The sequence below is a fragment of the Cnephaeus nilssonii genome (genome assembly GCF_951640355.1).
Source record: "Cnephaeus nilssonii genome assembly, chromosome: 2".
In the NCBI taxonomy this organism is placed as follows: Eukaryota; Metazoa; Chordata; class Mammalia; order Chiroptera; family Vespertilionidae; genus Cnephaeus; species Cnephaeus nilssonii.
This window is the reverse complement of record NC_137073.1, coordinates 50,464,529-50,482,651: the sequence shown is the minus strand read 5'-3', so window position 1 is coordinate 50,482,651 and position 18,123 is coordinate 50,464,529. Positions and strand designations below refer to the sequence as shown.

General features: G+C 36.7%; 2 protein-coding genes across 2 annotated transcripts in view; one reads left to right on the top strand and one right to left on the bottom strand.

Annotated features, from left to right (window-relative positions):
- Window positions 1–2,157, top strand: part of CAMK4 (calcium/calmodulin dependent protein kinase IV) — a 140,598-nt gene extending 138,441 nt beyond the window's left edge. The window contains exon 11 of the mRNA XM_079795354.1: window positions 33–2,157. Coding sequence (XP_079651480.1) covers window positions 33–470 — 438 coding nt within the window. The 3' untranslated portion in view covers window positions 471–2,157. The remainder of the gene's footprint in view (window positions 1–32) is intronic.
- Window positions 2,158–18,123, bottom strand: part of STARD4 (StAR related lipid transfer domain containing 4) — a 33,977-nt gene continuing 18,011 nt past the window's right edge. Inside the window, exon 6 of the mRNA XM_079795343.1 lies at window positions 2,158–17,485. Coding sequence (XP_079651469.1) covers window positions 17,265–17,485 — 221 coding nt within the window. The 3' untranslated portion in view covers window positions 2,158–17,264. The remainder of the gene's footprint in view (window positions 17,486–18,123) is intronic.

The window sequence follows — 18,123 nt, the reverse complement described above, 5'->3', positions numbered from 1 at the left end:
GTGACACCTGCCCCTTCTCTGTTTCCAATCAGGCAGCAGTGAAGGCCGTGGTGGCCTCCTCCCGGCTGGGCAGTGCCAGCAGCAGCCATGGCAGCCTTCAGGAGAACCAGAAGGCCAGCCGAGAGCCATCTCCAATACAGGATGGCCGTGAAGCTGTTGAAGCTGTTCCAGAAGAGAAAGTTAAAAAAGATGGGGCCCAATTGGCAGCTGAGATGGCGGAGGCTGAGCTGTTGAAGATATGGGCTCCAGAAGAAGATCAAGATGCTGATACAAATGATGTTGAGGCCAACATGATGGTGCCCGAGTCACTAGAGGATGGGATAGAGGTGGCTGACCAAGAAGTAGAGGAGAGCCCAGCAGAGGAGCAGCTGAACACTGAGGAGGAAGAAGCAGAGTCTGAAGAAGGGCAAGAAGAGCCTGCTCTGGGATTTGGAGCTGAGCAGAACGACGTGGTCCTGCCAGAGCACTAAGCTGGCTTCTTTCCAACCTGGAAGCCAACTCCTGGTACTTTATACATTTTGTTCTTCAGCAAGGAAGGTGTGGAAGCATGATGTGCGCTATAGTGATTCTGTTTTTGAGGTGCAAAAAAATACATATATATCAGTTGGTAATCCTAACTTCAATGCATGTGACTGCTTTATGAAAAATAGTGTTTTCTATGGTATGTAATGGATACTTAATACCAATGAGAGTTAAATTTGAAATTATAAGTAAACACAACATTTAAAAACATGCATTTTCAGGGACCAGTAGCACACATTTGAAGTAAATACTAACAAATGGTTTTTGCTTTGAAAACCTAACCATCTAGTACCCTTTGGATTTCTTCACAAGGCAGTCATCTTTTTGGACTGTTCCTCAGCCAGTACTAGGTAGTGCTCTAAGATGTATTTCTATGATATTCACATTTTACTTATCATCAGTGTGTTTAAAGTGTTTACAAGGAGATGGTTATACTTTATAGTTGTATGGCATGTGCAAAAAAACCCAACAGTAAGAAACTGAAGCATCCTTTAAGGGCCATGAAGCTATATGCTCCAAAGCTTGTGTAGAGAATGCTTTTTTATTTTATCCTTAGTTATATATTCAATATTACTAATAACCAAAAATATTCTATCATACAATTGTTCCATTTTACAATCCTAAGGAAAGTATTTTACCAATTCATCCTTCATTGCTATCTAATGAGATGTCCTTCTCCTGGACAACACTTAGGGAGGAGTAAAAAATTTTAGGGAAGCCCTAACTGGTTTGGCTCAGTGGAAGGAGCGTCAGCCTGTGGACTGAAGGTTCCCATGTTCAATTGGTCCCAGGTTCGATTCCGGTCAAGGGCGCATGCCTGGGTTGCAGGCTGGGTCCCCAATAGGGGTCGTGCAGGACGCAGCCAATCAATGATTCTCTCTCATCATTGATGTTTCTCTCTCTCCTTTCCTCTATGAAATCAATAAAAATATATTTAAAAAAAAGAATTTTAGGGAAGAAAAAGGGATAAGGACAGGATAAGACTAGGACTTAGAATAACAAATATTGTCTCATCATTTTTCAGGTAAAATTGGATTTATTAATGAGCGTGTACAACTTTAAAGATAGGAGCATTGTTATGGATAAACTTTATAATTACCAAGTTTCAAATATTTAGAAAAATCTACCCCACAGGCTGATGCCAAAATGTCTGAATAGAGTGGGAATAGTATTTCATTAAAAGATCATTCATTAAAAAAATCATTATTGATTTTACTAGAATAAGGAAACATTTTTGTTTATAAAGTCTTTTTTTCCCTTTCAATTGATGGTTATTTAGATATACTGCTTATAAACTAGAGATATTTTTGAAAAGCTAGTATATCTTTTTCTCACACTTGGAATGAAGTGTCCACATTTTGCTATGTAGCTTTGAAAGTGTTCATGTCAATTTAGGACAGTGCAACTTTTTATTTACCTTAAAAAAACAAAAACAAAAGAAAGGAAGAAAAAACACTGATTTTAAGTCAGACTTGAGATGCTGTAACATTAGACTTTATACTTCACTATGATTTTTTCCCCCAAAAGTATTTCTTTGATTTTCATATAAACACTTTTCCCTTATAGAAATCACATTTAAATTACCTCAGATTTATTTCATTTGAAATTGAAATGAACATTTTTATGAAATTATGTATCACATTTTGGTACATTTTCATAATTTCAAAAAAGAATTACACTCAATGTACAAAATTATAATAAAAATGACTATCGCATAAAAATACTATTCCAAAAAAGAGATCTTAAAAAAATTATTTGGGTACTTCCTCAAAGCTATTATATTGGACAATGAAATAAAATCTCTGGTTTCCGGGGTGATTGGACCTTGGGAGACATTCTGCTTTCCAAGCACAAATCTTCCTTTACCGCTATTCTCCTGAGAAGAAAACAAGGTAGGATTTCTCATCTTCCATAGTTGAAGGGCCTGACAGGTCGCTGACTGGAGGAAATAGCCCTCAAGTGAGGCACATCATCTAGACTCAGAGAAAGATGATTTTTGTTTTATTTTATTTTTATTAACTAGTAGAGAGTACTTATCCTCTTCTTGTCTGTTTCTTTCCATCTTTATCTCTCTCAAAATTTCCATTTCAGCTATTATAAAGGGCTCACTATTTTTAACCTGTAAGAATGCCTTTTTTTACTAAGCATTAAGATTTCCATTAAAAAAGATAAATTGCCTGGTGTACTTTTCCCAGTGAGACTTCACAGGTATGTACAGTAAAAGTTCCATATATTTCAAATGGGAAGAAGAGAGGGAAAAGGGATCTTATTATAGAATGGCAATTAGTTGGAAGATCAGATCATATCGTCCCTCCCAGCCACCTCCATTTTGTTCCCAGGGCAGTTCTGTCATCCAACGCCCAGGGCTGACGTCAGTGGTTGGCCCTGTGGACTTTACAAACAGCACTGTGAATGCCAGGCCAGTGTGTATGTTGAGAGTTTGACCCCTCTAAATGAGTACACATGCCTATTCCTTGATGAGTTCTAGAGCAGTGGTTCTCAACCTTTCTAATGCCACGACCCTTTAATACAGTTCCTCATGTTGTGGTGACCCCCAACCATAAAATTATTTTCGTTGCTACTTCATAACTGTAATTTTGCTACTGTTAATGAATCATAATGTAAATATCTGTGTTTTCCGATGGTCTTAGGCTCTACAGCAGCTGTTCTCAGCCTGTTGGTTGGAAATCTAGAGGGTGTTAAGGGTAATTTATTTTTAATCTATAAATTGCACTCTTTAAAAATCACTGGAAGTTTTAAATCTTGACTTGTATGTTAAAGATTAAGTTTTAATAATGCCTAAGTAATGGCTAATTTAGTCATTTCAGTGGAAAACAAGTCAAGCTTTCATAACAATTGGTCCTTTCAGACAAGAGATTCAATCTAAGATTTCATAAACATACAATCTAAAATTTAAAATGTATATTAAAAAAAGAAAGAAATACAACATAGGTTCAAATTACTGGGTTAACATTTTGAAAGAACTACAAACATTGATATTACCTGTTGAAATGGGATAGATCATCTCTCTCAAAGATTACTTAACTAAATAATGGCAGATAGAGCTTTATTTTGACAAACTACTTCATAATGTTACCCCTAGTCAAATTATATTTAAAGCAAAAGAATTAAGGGAATTTCAGCAAAGAACAATAAATTATGTTTTGCATTTTAGAGCTGACAGTTATCATATTACATTATTGATTTTTGTTTTCAGAGAAGTTCAGATGCATAGCATAACCTAGGTTATTTTCCCAGAAAGGACAATCTTGATCTCTGCTATTTAAAAAGTCTAATTGGAATCCCAGTGATTGTTCTCAAACTGTAAAGCTCATTCATTCCATGAATACATGAATAAGGTAGAAGTTAGAATAATATGGTTGAAGAAGTTATCATCTAGAACAAGTGCTGCCTAATATAAATATGATGCAAGCCACATACGTAATTTAAAATTTTCTCTTAGCCACTTAAAAATAAAACAAAGTATTAGGCAAATTTAACTGCATATTTTAATCCAATATATCCAAACTATTATTCTAGCATATCAATATGAATAATTAATATTTTAAATGTTTGTTTTTATACTGTATTCAAAATCAGGAGTGTATGTTACACCTTTGGTCAATCAAGTGCTCCATAGCCACATGTGACTAATGGCTACTGTACCGGAACAGTACTGTTCTAGAGTATTTTCTAAACAAAACGACGCCTGAATTTCTATGTTAGATTAGTAGATTTGAGCTGCTTCCGTTTTCCACACTGAGGAGGCCAAAAGGAAAATATTTCAGACATGTCATAGCCTGAAATAAGTAAAAACTCTGCTGGCCACTTCTGCTTAGTCATGTGCTTCAGAGGAGTGTTTCCCAGCATGACTCGTAGAGAACAATACTTTGCTGGGCATTGTTAATTGTCAGTTGGCCACAGTCCCTCTGATCCCTCTGGGCCCTGGAATCTTGACTAGAGGCTAGTCTCTCCTGAGTACTGCCATGGACCTAGCAGTATCCTTGTGGACCCATATTTACTGTGGGTGAACCATGTTCCCCAGTCAGAAGGACTGCACACAGAACCTTAACAGGATTTTGTAGGCCTGGACTCGGCTGGCACCATCCTTGTGTTGCAGGCAAGAGTTATTTCTGGAAATCTACTAACACATACCAAATTTGAATGATGTAGATTACACGATGAGGACAATAAGCCCCCAAGTGTGGATATGACCATCAGCTGGCTATTTTTATTTTTTTTTACATTTTCTTAGAAGGGTTGAATCAACACTGCCATTACACATGGATTCAAATGACGTTTAGATATTTCTTACACACTGCTATTTTAGAATAATCCTCAATGTTCCATAGCCATTTTTAGTGGCAGACTTAAAAAGAAAGAACAGTTTGCCTTATACTGTGACCTCAATTACATAGCATTTTAAACATATTTTGTAATTTAGAATATCTAGCAATCCCTTTTTCCAGTTTCACATGCAAGGTAACTGCCTGGGTTGCCCACAAACTGAAGATTTAAAGAGAGCCATTTTGTTTCATAATTCAGTGTGTGTGCATGCATACGTGTGTGTGTTGTTATTTTTTACAGAAGCACCTGGTTGCATTCCAAATTAGGGTAAAAAAAAAAGTAAATGCCAGAAAAGGCAAAGAGTAAAATTAGTAAACCATTTATTCTGTTTTAGGATTATTCTTGCAAAGCAAATGCAAAAAGAAAAAGTCAACAAAGTGAATCAGCACTAGGTTTTTCTTGATGAGGGTTAACTTCATATATAATTGACATAATTACAATGCCATTATGTAATTTACTTGTCATTGCAGAGTATTCAGTATACTGTTTTAGATGGTGCAAAGTTTCCAGACATTTACCTACATAATAGCATTTGTAGTGTCCTTGTAATTGCTGTGTATTAGGTCATATTCCAATTTTCTTAATGCTCATCACTGATGTGTTCCTGATCAGGGTCATAGCTAACATCTGCACACTTCCTGGTTAAGTACCAAGTAATGGTTAGACTCTGTGTGTGTGTGTGTGTGTGTGTGTGTCTTCAGTGTTTTGTAAACACTTATGCACATGTAATCTCAATGTTGGTATTATAATATTCATAACCATATGATAAGCAGAAATGTACCCAATCATTTTCTATAATTTTTTCAACATCCTTTTCTTCCCCTGGCACCACTCAGGGGAATTTTCTGGTCCCTCGGCAAATAGAGAAAATAAAAGACCACAGGAGAGAAATCAGCTATCCACCCATAGTAAGCAAGTTCAGCATTTCCTCTTTCTATATTTTGACCTATTAAGTACCAATTTTTGTCATTATTACGCCTTTCAGATCATCTCAGCTTATGAAGTCCAACCATTTATATACTTATCTGGGAGAGCAATAACAAACTTGACTAATGTATGCTTCCGTGTTTAAAATTCTAGTTTTCATAAATGCTTGTGATGTACTTGAGGATTTGCTTGATTTTCAACACTCAGCTTTTCCTCTGTCGCCTGGCCCAGAGGTCCACCTAGGGCAGGATGCAGGTCTTCCCAGGACGGGACCATCTCCTTCTTCGCAGGAATCGGGCATTGCTCTAGAGAAGACTCTAGGCATCTGACCTGGCTGAGCGCACATGAGCCAAATGGAAGAAAACCTCTTCCCAAGCTCTGATGGAAGGTGATGCCGTTTGAATGTTGGTGTATTGCCTGCCGTTCCTCAGTAATGGAGAATGGGATTCCACCAGTCATTTGCTCTTCCCAGTGTCTTGGTTTGCTACCACTTGTTCCATGTCTCTGGCCATCAGGCAGCCCTTTAGGACTGTGCGGTCCCACACTTGGCTGCAGAAATGTGGGGCCCTTGGTAGCCCAGAACTTACTTTGGAACTAAGACTGCAAAATTACACTGAGTTCTTAAGTCTTTTCCAGCACATTTTGAAGAAATTTTGACGTGGACATCTTGACCTGGAAATCCATGGATATGGAATATTTATACCCATGAGATCTTTGCTGTGATTCATTGTATGCAAAATGACAAATACTTCATTTCAGTCGGATTAAAGAATAATCTTTCTTGCCCATTTAAAAGATCATTTCAAGCTACTCAATGCAATAGAATTCACATTAAATTTTTGAAAGTTGTTTTTTTCCCCTAAGCACTCTCACTCTGAGTCAGTTGTGGATGATAAACATTTACTAGGCTTGTCCTTTGTCTTTTTCTTGGTACATGTATGGTAGCTAATCTGGTTTGTAAAGGATACAAGTATGACTATAAATTGAAAACTTATCTCATGACTGCCTCCTCTAACCTGACCTGTTTCATAGCCTATCATGCAGCTAATATGCAGTAACACAGGATACAGATAGCGTATTCATGAGTGACAATTTGACCCTTATATTGAAAATCATGTAATGATATCTTACAGTGCTATTTCCCAGTTAAGTCAATTCAGAGCTGTTATTTAGTAAGGTAAGAAATAAGAGAGCCCTTTGGTCTGAGTCCTTCCAAATATTTTCAAGTAGTTCATATCACTTGAATCTTCATTTAGTCATTTTTAGGAAATGTGCTTTATTATGACATTCCATGACAATGACTTGCTCACCAATAGCTCAGGGAGCAGGCAGATGGCCAATAATTTCATGCAAGAAAGCTTCTTTTCAATCTCCATGTTTTTCTGAGTGTTATATAATTTATTTGAAAAGAGGGGGCCTTGAGTAAATGCTTGCCTTTACTGTTCTTACATATTTAGAAACCCAAGAAGGGCCCTTTTTAAAGTCTATTTCTGTCACAGAGAAATTATTTATTCCATCGTTTCTGCCTTAGGGGAAGCAGGACATCCAGATACTGAGAAATGACCTTTGGGTTTGACTTTCAACATCTGCAGCCAAGGTTACAAGTGAAGTATTAAGTAGAAAACCTATTATCAGCTTATTATCAGGAATACCTAAAATTATCATGACTCTTGTTAATGTATTGTTTTCTAGAAATTGTTGTAGCAATTAGTAATATGATGTGACCACTGAGTCACAATGTAGAGTTTCGGGGTGGGGGTGGGGGAAAGAGATGAATTGTCTGCCAGCTCCTCCTAGTTGATGTATGTAGGAGGGAGACAATTAGAATGGAAGAGGGAAAAGATAAAATCTAGATTAGGATTCCACATTCCTACCTGCCTATTTTTCCTAATTGCTCAGTTTGAAGGCAGTTGTTAGTAGACTTAAAAGCATTTCTACATTTTCCTCAACATCTGGGTTGCCTGATTCTCTTGGAAATGAATATACCAAAGTCAATAACTAATTTTCCTCTCAGAACCATTTCAAACCGTGGAGTTTAGGGGACATTAGACCTACATCACAAGCACACTTTAAGGAAATGATTTGCTAGTTTTGAAGCTTCCAGGAGTATCCCATTCCAGGAACCCATTGTCTCAGTAAACTTTCACTGAGAAACTATTATACACAATGAAGGAGTCAGAGGTGAATTCAGCTACTCTAGGAGTGAGCTTTGTAGTTGGAGAAACAAGTTTACATGTGTAGCCCATGCTACATCTACACGGACAGTAAGCCCACAGGGATGGAAAGAAGAAAAGCCCCTTTCTGCCTGGAATGATCAAGGAAAGCTTCCTGGGAACACTGGCTGGATTTGAAGGATGGGGAGAGTCTTTGCAGGTGGGGAGGTGGAAGGGGATGCATCTGGCAGAAAAATTTAGAGTGAAGAAATGCAAGGCAAGGTGGTGAAGGAACAACTTGGGGTTGAAAGGCTGAAACCTAAGGGAAGTATTGCTAAGACTGCGCAAAAGTCTCGGATCTTGTGCAAAGTTGAATTAGAAACCTCCATGCTCCTTTCTTATTCTTGGAAGACACATGTACAGCATTTCCTCAGAGGACATAGCCCTCTGTGATCTCCTATGCACTTTACTAATTTGGGGCATCCATAAGCAGAATAAAAATCACCCAAGACATCAGAGACATTTTTGCACATCATCAGTTGATGCAAAGACTGCACTGGCGAGGTCTCCACTGACAAACCAGAGTAAATAATTATAGTGGTTATCTGAGTACATTTTGCAGAACTCCAATATCTGAATAACGCTGACTCTAGAAATCACCCAACAACCTGCTAAAGCTTTACCATTGGAGGCCTGCATCAAGTTACTTCTGCTATAGTTATTTTAACCCTTTAATAATGATCTGATCTGAAAAGGCAATCCCTGCAGTTGAGATAGAATTATATCTGCACACTTACACTTCAAAAGATAACCTGTACATTAAAAAAGCTAAGTCTCAAGACAATGAAATTTAAAAATGTTCACAACTGCTTTCCTCAAACATCAAGCTGGTCCTGTCAAGTCCTTTCTTCATCCCTCTTTTGCCCCTGTACACACCCTTCTATAAATCCCTTTTTATATCATTCTTTGCAGGCAGTGTTTGACACCCATCTTCAAAACATTTTTTATACCAATTAGGATCAGATAACAGCATATATACATTAGTTGTATCGCCACTTCGTTTGTTTCAGATCATGCCTGTGATTGTGAATGGCTGCATTATTCTTCAGGGCAAACGAAATGAAAGAAGGAACAAAGACTGACTATTATATAAGTGATGAAAGGGAAACTAAGATATAGAGGGAGGGATCAGAAAACACAACTTAGCAGGCATTAAGAAAAGAGTACTTCCTACAAGGATCCTTCAGGCATATGTGGCATTATCTGGTATATCTTTCTAGTTTTTCGTAGAGAAATTTGTATTCCTGGGTTGTCAAAAGTTTATTGAACTAGAGGGACATAAGTATGAAGGATTAGATGACAGGACACCATTATATAAAGGAACCCTACATCTCCAGTAGTTTAGATTAGCCAGTCATTAGCCAAAAACAAGTGCATGTAGGATTTGGAGGAATCTATAATAAAAGCATAACATGCAAATAGACCGAACTTCCGGATGAAGCTGGGGCTGCAAGGGCCGAGTCACTTGCACGAATGTCGTGCATCAGGCCTCTAGTATATGTTCCCAACTTCTGATTGAAAAGTACTGAAAAAGGAGCTGTGAACATTTCATTTTCAAAGCTTGTCAAAATGGTGCTATCGACTCCTTAAATACAAAGATATATTGAAAAAAAATTTTTTTAAGTAAACATGTAAGTCTAATCTGGCCATAAATGTAAATGCAGAAAACATTTGTAGAGAGCTCATCAAAACCATGTCCATTAGCTTTTGATTGAGCTACCATATTCTTCAATGGTGGGGACTGGCAGTGGGTCCCGGTTCTCACACGGCACACTCATTGGCTCAGCTGCCCAAAGCTGGGCAGGCAACATGAGAGCCACACACAACTGTAGCTTCTTATTAGACTTAAGTTGAATAACCTGGTTCAATGACTACATAGGCTCATTTTTGGGTGTTTCCCAAGAACATAAAGGAATAATATGCAACATGAGGCAAAATGGATATTGGCAAACTGTTGAAACTAACCTTATCCAGGGCCAGTGTTACTTTAAGTCACCTAGATGTGTCAAAAAAAAAACACATGACAAAAGCATATTATCTTGCTGCTGGGAAATCTGTAAAGCAATCTGCATGTACGGTATGATAATAAATCATCTAGGAGCCCACCAAAACTGTGCATTCTGTGCTTTGAAAAGTTACAAGTCAAGAGTAACACAATGGATGTTTCCCTTACGTCTGAAATATGGAGTTGAATCATTCCTTGAGTGTTTTCCCATTCTCTTGGATGAAATTATACATTTCATAGCATTTTTTAACACTATACAGTGATGTCATTAAAATCATAACACCATTAAAAGGGGAACTCAGTAATCATTTAATCCAACACAGTCATTTTGTTAAAGAGATATGACACCCAAAAAGGACATGCCTTACCTGAGGTCACAGTTAGTGGCTGAAAAGAGACCTGGGCTGCCCATCTCCTAGCCCCATGTCGGCAAACTGCGGCTCGCGAGCCACATGCGGCTCTTTGGCCCCTTGGGTGTGGCTCTTGCACAAAATACCACGGCCTGGGCGAGTCTATTTTGAAGAAGTGGCGTTAGAATAAGTTTAAGTTTAAAAAATTTGGCTCTCAAAAGAAATTTCAATCGTTGTACTGTTGATATTTGGCTCTGCTGACTAATGAGTTTGCCGACCACTGTCCTAGCCCAACCTAGTGCTCTCAGCACTGGAAAGTCACTTCACAGGGTACAAGGTAAATGCAACAACTCATATAAAAACTGATTATTCATTGTAAAGATTTGAAAATACAGAAAATTAACATCATAACGTCTTCCAAAGGCAAGCGTTCTTTTCCTGTTTATTTTTTCTTCCAGACTTGTAATTGTATTGTAAATGTTTTGGTATCAACCTAGCACTAAAACACCAACATTTTTGCGGAATCTTCCCATTTCTGATAGCTGCATAATAATGCAGTCTCAATTGTGGGTTTTTTTCTCAGTAACACTACACAAATCCCCTTTTGTGTTTGAGGAAACCTATTCTAAGGACATAATCCTAATGTGAAATTAGTATTATTTGGACCAAGTGCTATTCAGTCATCACTTCATGATGATGCTTTAGAATTTACAGGACCTGAGAACGAGACGGACAAAACCGCACGCTCACTCTTAAGAAGCTGCTGGTTAGCCACACCGAGTTGTAAAGATCTGAAAGTCCTTCTTAAGCTCAGCCACTCAATTAGCAATCATTTGTGTGAAAGATTTGAGAGGGAGATACACAGCAGTTTCCCTCAGAATCGCAGCTTGCTTCTACACTTGAATCCCAAATCCTCACTTTGTTGAAAAGACACACATAGCCTAATAAATGACATTTTAATCGAGGCAAGTGCTTGAGAAAAACAAAAACCTCTCCCATCTGCCAGTCCATTTTGACTATATGAAACTAATTTTTATTTCAACCTCGTTTTGCACAATCCCTGGACTATTTCCTTTAACAAAAAATCAGCTGTCACTTCAGGGATGTCACTAAAGCAAAACCTAAGTAGGAAGGTAAAGCTCCTGAGAAAGAATGCCATCCAAATGAGTGGAAAGCCTATTTTGGTACTTGCACACTACACTTGCTCCAGTATTTTCTGAGAATACAAAACCCGTGGTCCCTCTGGGAAGCACCTCTCCCTTCCCCTTCCCACCAAGGTGCACCGCCTTTGCCTTTCTCTCTCAGCTCCGAGGGCCCTCCTGCCTCCGTAATTTGTTTCCTGAGCCTACACAGCCCAACTGGCTCACTTCTACCACCTCCGTAATGTTCTAAAACTTTCTCTGATAAAAAAGAAAAAGAATACTACATGCCACTAAACCACCTGTGCAGTTGATAACACAAGTACTGTGGATGTACCTTCACTCCTGGGACACATGTGAGTTCACATTTTCCATCCATTTTCTGTCACCTCCGGCTACAGGAGCCTTCATCTATAGCGGACCCTTTGCTCCTGAGGAATAGGAACATGGTGTAATACAAACAGATCGTTCATGTTGGATGTCATGTGACACTAGCCATTGACCTACAGAGGACGCTCCATCACCTCACTACCTGAATTAAGGGTAGCTGTATAAATGTTTCATGAAGAAGTGAATGACTACTTTGCTATTTTCACTTCTATTTTGGGGGTCTGTCACTCTCCTATTGACATCTGAAGGAACCTTATACACACTTCCCAGAGCTGATCCACTGAAGCTATGGCGGGCTATCCAGAGTCATGCCCGCTCTCCAAAAGGCTGGAAATCTTTATGTTTGCCTTTCCAGCCACAATTACAGCTAGTAGTAGTCATGCCACCCAGACTACCGTAAAGAGAAACTACTGGAGGCTTCTGGGAAAGCTTTTGCTTTCCGGATAAAAGACACAGATAAGTGGTGTCATGCCTTCCCCTACTTCCTGACTGGAGCACACATGTAATGTCCACGGCTGGTCAGTCACCTCAACACTGTGAGTTAAAAATGAGGAGGAACTGAGTCAGAAGCCCTGAATTCTTGGCTGATAAATAAACACTAACAATTACCTATATCCAGCTTTTTTATGAGAAAAGTAACTCCCTATTTGTTTAAACCATTTGATAGTCATATTTTCTAATGCATACTATCCATGGTATTCATAACTGCTTTCTTATAGCACAGATCAAGCACTTCTTTGTAATCTCTTCCAGCATTTTTAAAACTCCAAATAAAATTATCACCATAATTCCTAATCAAATTAACACAATTATTTAAACATATGTACAATAAATATTACAGTACATGTGTCCATATGTTACTGTAATAAGGGCACAATAATTCATCAGCATCCTGGCTATATAACAGCACATCAAGATTCAGCAGTATTGTAGCTAATATTACATGAGACACTGGCGGGAGTTACCATCTGTGTTACTAATCTTTATTTTCCAGTTTATATGTATGCTTTTGGAAGAATTCAGGAAGTTAAATTACAAACTTTAAGTTTAGATATATGCAACTATTTGTCAATATTTAAGGTTAAAGCAACTTGTACAGATAATATCAATGATAAATTACATGAGTCTAGGAATTTTATTCTGATTTTAAAAATATATACACATTTTATTTATATTAACACATGCTTTTAGTATAATAACAGCTCTAATTTTACAGATTGGCTCATAAAAGAATTATAAGATGTCTTAAAAATAAAATCTATATATAGTATAGCTTTTATTGAATTGCAAGAGATGAATTTTTATTTAATCATACATGTAAAAATCTTTGGAAACAACAAAATAATGAAGACATCCTAAGTCCAATTTCCTGTGTTCTGGGATTAATTTACTCTTTCTTCCATACTCAGATCCCACCATCCCCTACCTCTAGAAGCTGAATAAGGCAAGGGATAAAAGTAAAAAAATAAAATAAAGGCAAGGGAGATACATCAGACTAATAATTACACAATACAGGTTCTAATGGAAGTCTGGTCCATTCCCCAACCTTCCCTAGGTTCTGTTCATTTGCCCATAGGGTTGGGATAGCTACAGCACCTACTAAATAAAAAAGACACTGGATTTTAACAACATATTTTAAGGATGCTAGTGTGTTCCTGAGTAAACAGGTAAAACTTTTATCTATAACAAAGGGAATTACACCTAAAAGCTTTTTTTACTGGGAGGCGATTTCAGACACAGAAATCTACAATTTCAAACATACCCAACCTCAATGAACAGTGAAATTAAGAGATTTTTTTAAACATTTACAACCTCTGTAATACTGTAGAAGTTTCTATTATACATAACTGTAGAACACTAAATTCTCATAATTATTTTTTGCTGATTATTATGTCAAATGTCAGGAGTTAACCAATCAAGAGTTATAAATAAAATTAGTATTTCATGCAAAAGTATCACTTATGACAAATTACCTTTTCTAGTATGAAATTAATTTCCTTAAAATAAATAGGTACCATGTACTAAAAACAGTGCTATGCCAAGTAGTATTCCTGTATATACGTTTCTAATACAAACTAGCTATAAGCAAGAGAAAATAATCAACCACATAATAACAAGGCAGATTTATATGCTTTCATTAATTGTCCTATGAAAAGTTATCTTTAAAGGAAATTTGGGAGGGCTATAATTTTTATTTTATTGAACTACTAAGTGATTTATTTCTAATGTTCAGCAGTCCCAGTTTAGTAAACACTGAAAGCTCTGGTAATCAGAAAAGGCTTTGTATTTAAGAGTAATTTCATGAAATTCTCCACTTCATATTATAGAATAACAAGTTAATACATGCACTATAGAACTGTGCTATTCAGTACAGGCCACTGGCCTCATGTGGACAATGAGCACTTAAATGTGGCAAGTCCACATTAGTAAAATACACACCAGATTTCAAGGAATTCATATAAAAGAATATAAAATAGCTTAATGACTTTTAATATTGATTGCATGTTGAAATGGTAATATTTTGGATCTATTGAATTAAATGAACTATATTATTAAAATTAACCCCAGCTGTTTATTTTTTTAATATTGCTGCCAGAAAATTTAAAATGACATATGGCTTCATATTCTTTTTCTATTCTACAGCAATGCTATAGAAACAGCAGACTCATTAATCCCAACCCACATCCTTATATTTCTATCATTATGGTACTTGGAGATAACATATTTCAATATATTAACACAAGGTTCCTGAGCTTAGATTCAAATACAACTCTCCTCTTAAAAACAAAACAAAATCCTATTCTATAATCTTTTTTCATCATCTTCTGTATACTAGCAACTGTGCTAAACTTTGGTTAGTTATGAGTCTGCCACCAGGCAAAGGGGTCTTTTTGGGAGATGAAAATGTTCTAAAACTGGATTGTGGTGATGGCTGCACAACTATAAATGTATTAAACAATCACTGGACTATACTACAACCGGCAAATTGTATAGCATGTAAATTACACCTCAATAAAGCTGTTTGTTTTTAAGTATACAGCTAGAGCCCAGTAGATCTGAAGTGCCATTTAGAAACTGCATATAAATTTTAGGTAATTTGAATATAAATTTGAATATATATGACTCAATATTGCAATGAGAATTTTTCTATGATTATCCTGTTACCTGCAGTTGGTCTACAGGAAACAGTGGATTGTGTAATCATTCACAAGAGGCATAAGTGGAATAGGACAAAGGGAACATTAGAGTAACTGAGAGTGGACAGTTCATTTGTGTTTAGGGGTTCCCAGATCAGGCAATCACAGCCCTTACGTACAATATTGTTGCAAATCCTATACCCAATCTGGGCACCTTATAACTGAACATCTGTTGGTATTTCTCCATCTTAGATAATATACTTCAATATAAGAAACTTCCTACTCTACACTAATGAAAACAAATAAAAAAATACATAAAGTCAAAACTAACATTTAATAAATTTCCATAGGAAACTTAAAACTAAACTACTGAGTTTTTTTCCCTATTACAAGAAGAAGAAAAAAGTAGGAGAAAAATCCAGCAACAAAGCTACAATTTAGAAAAAAATATTAATAAATTTCAAGCTAAGAAAATAGGATCATTTACACATTGTTTCGGTCAGTTCTTGAAACAATTTATTTTCAATCTAAAACTTGTGAGATATTCACCACGGATACTGTAGTACTACAACCTTTTATTTGTTTATTTGTTTACTTATTTACTTATTTTTTAAACATCATTGCTAATAGCAAAAATATAAAGATAAAAACCAGCTCAACCTTTTTCACTTGATCAAAATGGGTCTGAGGATCTATGACTTATGCTTTCTTTACACTCAGGAAAACACAGTAAAGTAAAACACAGATCCAACCTGCATGCACTTGAACCACCATATGCTCTTGTGCTCTTTGTAGCCTATCTGGCATGCATTTCCAGAGTTCACTTTACCCCTATTAACCCACACACACACAAAAAGGAAATACAATGATAATAATGCAGAAAGTACTCACATTGAACACTGAAATGGATTTCAAGATGTGTGCATGTACACAAACAGATACATACAAAAATTTGCCTGTATTAACCACACACACACAAAGAAAATAAAATGATGATAATGCAGAAAGAACTCACATTGAACAATGAAATGGATCTCAAGATGTGTGCATGTACACAAACAGATACATACAAAAATTTGCCTGGACACATTGAGATGCCTCAGGTTCTTATTTTAGAAGTAAACTAGGTGGACAGTTCAAAAGCCAGAGTCATTTGGGATGTTCAAATCATGTAGAATGTTCCTTTAAGGCAGCCATAGAATCAAGGGACCAATTATTATTGTTCATTCTAGTTACAAAATGACTCATCTAGCATTTGGGTAAATCTCTGAATGCATTTGTTATAGTTCCAGACAAAAGTTTCATCACAATTATGAATGTTTATGAAGTAGTTAGTAATACTTTGAGTTGAGTAATACCTTTAAAACTGAAACATGTACAGAACATCCATTAAATCTGACCTTCTAGAGAGATGATTCCCTGTTGCTAAATACAGGATACCACCAGCCACTTCACAAAACTCAGACTACTGTCCAATCAATGGTGTGTCTCCATCACACAGTTGGCAGTTTTTGTACTGCTTCTTTCATGCATAAATGTTTTAAGACTCCCAAAATAAATGCACATAAAAAACAATCATATTTTTAAAGATATTCACAAAATAATGCTATCTAGGTATCAAAATTGAATTGTATTTGATTTGAATCTATAGTTACTATAATATCTACCCATTTATTTCTGATCTTTTCAATACTTGGAGCAGTGCAAGTCAGTTGACAATGAAGTTCCTATTTATAAAATATAAAGAGCCTTTTCTTTACTCCAGATATTGGCAAACTCATAGAGCATACCAAAAGCACTAATATTTAACTTTAAAAAAATTAAAACTTTTACAAAATGTTCATAAAGCTCTAAAATAGATTATTTTAACCTAACAGCATGAAGCTTGTGCTCTCTCTAAATTCCAAGCAGCCAAAAATTCATACTGAGGCACTATTCATTTTCTTAAGAGTTTGAGTCAAAGACCTGTTATCTATTTCGAGGTGGATTTCTGTCATGCTCTCCATTCGTAGACACACAGACTGCCATAAACAAAGTGCAAATAACTATTTCAGAAAACTACAATGCTTAGACAGCTATTTACTTTAGGAATAAAATAACACAAAAATATCTCAAATTCTTGTACAAGCTATAAAGATGAGAGAAAAGGGTGATGATTTTTACAGGCCATGGAGCTGAAAGAAGGAGTTGATTCAGAGGGTCATAGTACTACAAGTTTAAAGGTCTTATGCCTTTCATAAGGCTTTTTGTAAATCACCATAGAAGTTGATTAAAGTGCTTGCCATGGCTGTATCTACTGCAGACTGAGGAATCATCCCACGCAGATCCGTCTGAATATAGCCTGTCAAAAGACTCTGGTTTGTATTGTCTTTAAGTGGAACACAAAACCAACCACAGGGATGGTTATATCCACGAACAAATTCTGCTCTCTTCTCACTCCAGTCAAGGCTGATCCCTACAAGGCAATTTTAAAATAATACTATTAATAGGAGTGACTGACATAAGTCTAAAACTCTCATTTAAAATATTAGATTTCTTGTTTCAATATCTGTCTTGTTATCCCTGTAGATGAAAATTCAGCCCTAAGAGGGACCATGGAAGAATGAAAGAAAAATAATTATCAAGTAGATTTCTGACAGGGAGCTAAGACAGGTAATGCGGAAACTCTAATCCCTTCAGAATGGATGGCATCATGTCATCTTGGTAACTCCTTGGAAACTAAGAATCTTGGATGTAGCATCCGGGCCTCAAGGTGCCAATAACAAACCTATGGACCCAGCCAGTATGGCTCAGTGATAGAGTGTCAACCTATCAACCAGAAGGTCATGGTTCGATTCCCAGTCAAGGCACATGCCTGGGGTTGCAGATTTGATCCCCAGTAAGGGGTGTGCAGGAAGCAGCCTATCAATGATCCTCTCTCATCATTGATGTTTCTATCTCTCTCTTCCTCTCCCTTCCTTTCTAAAATCAATAAAAATGTATTAAAAAACAAAACAAAACCTATGGTACCACCACTCTCCACAGGCACTCCCATATCCAACTTTGGTAGTAGCTGGTCAAAAATAAACAAATAGATGTTTAACTACCACTGTT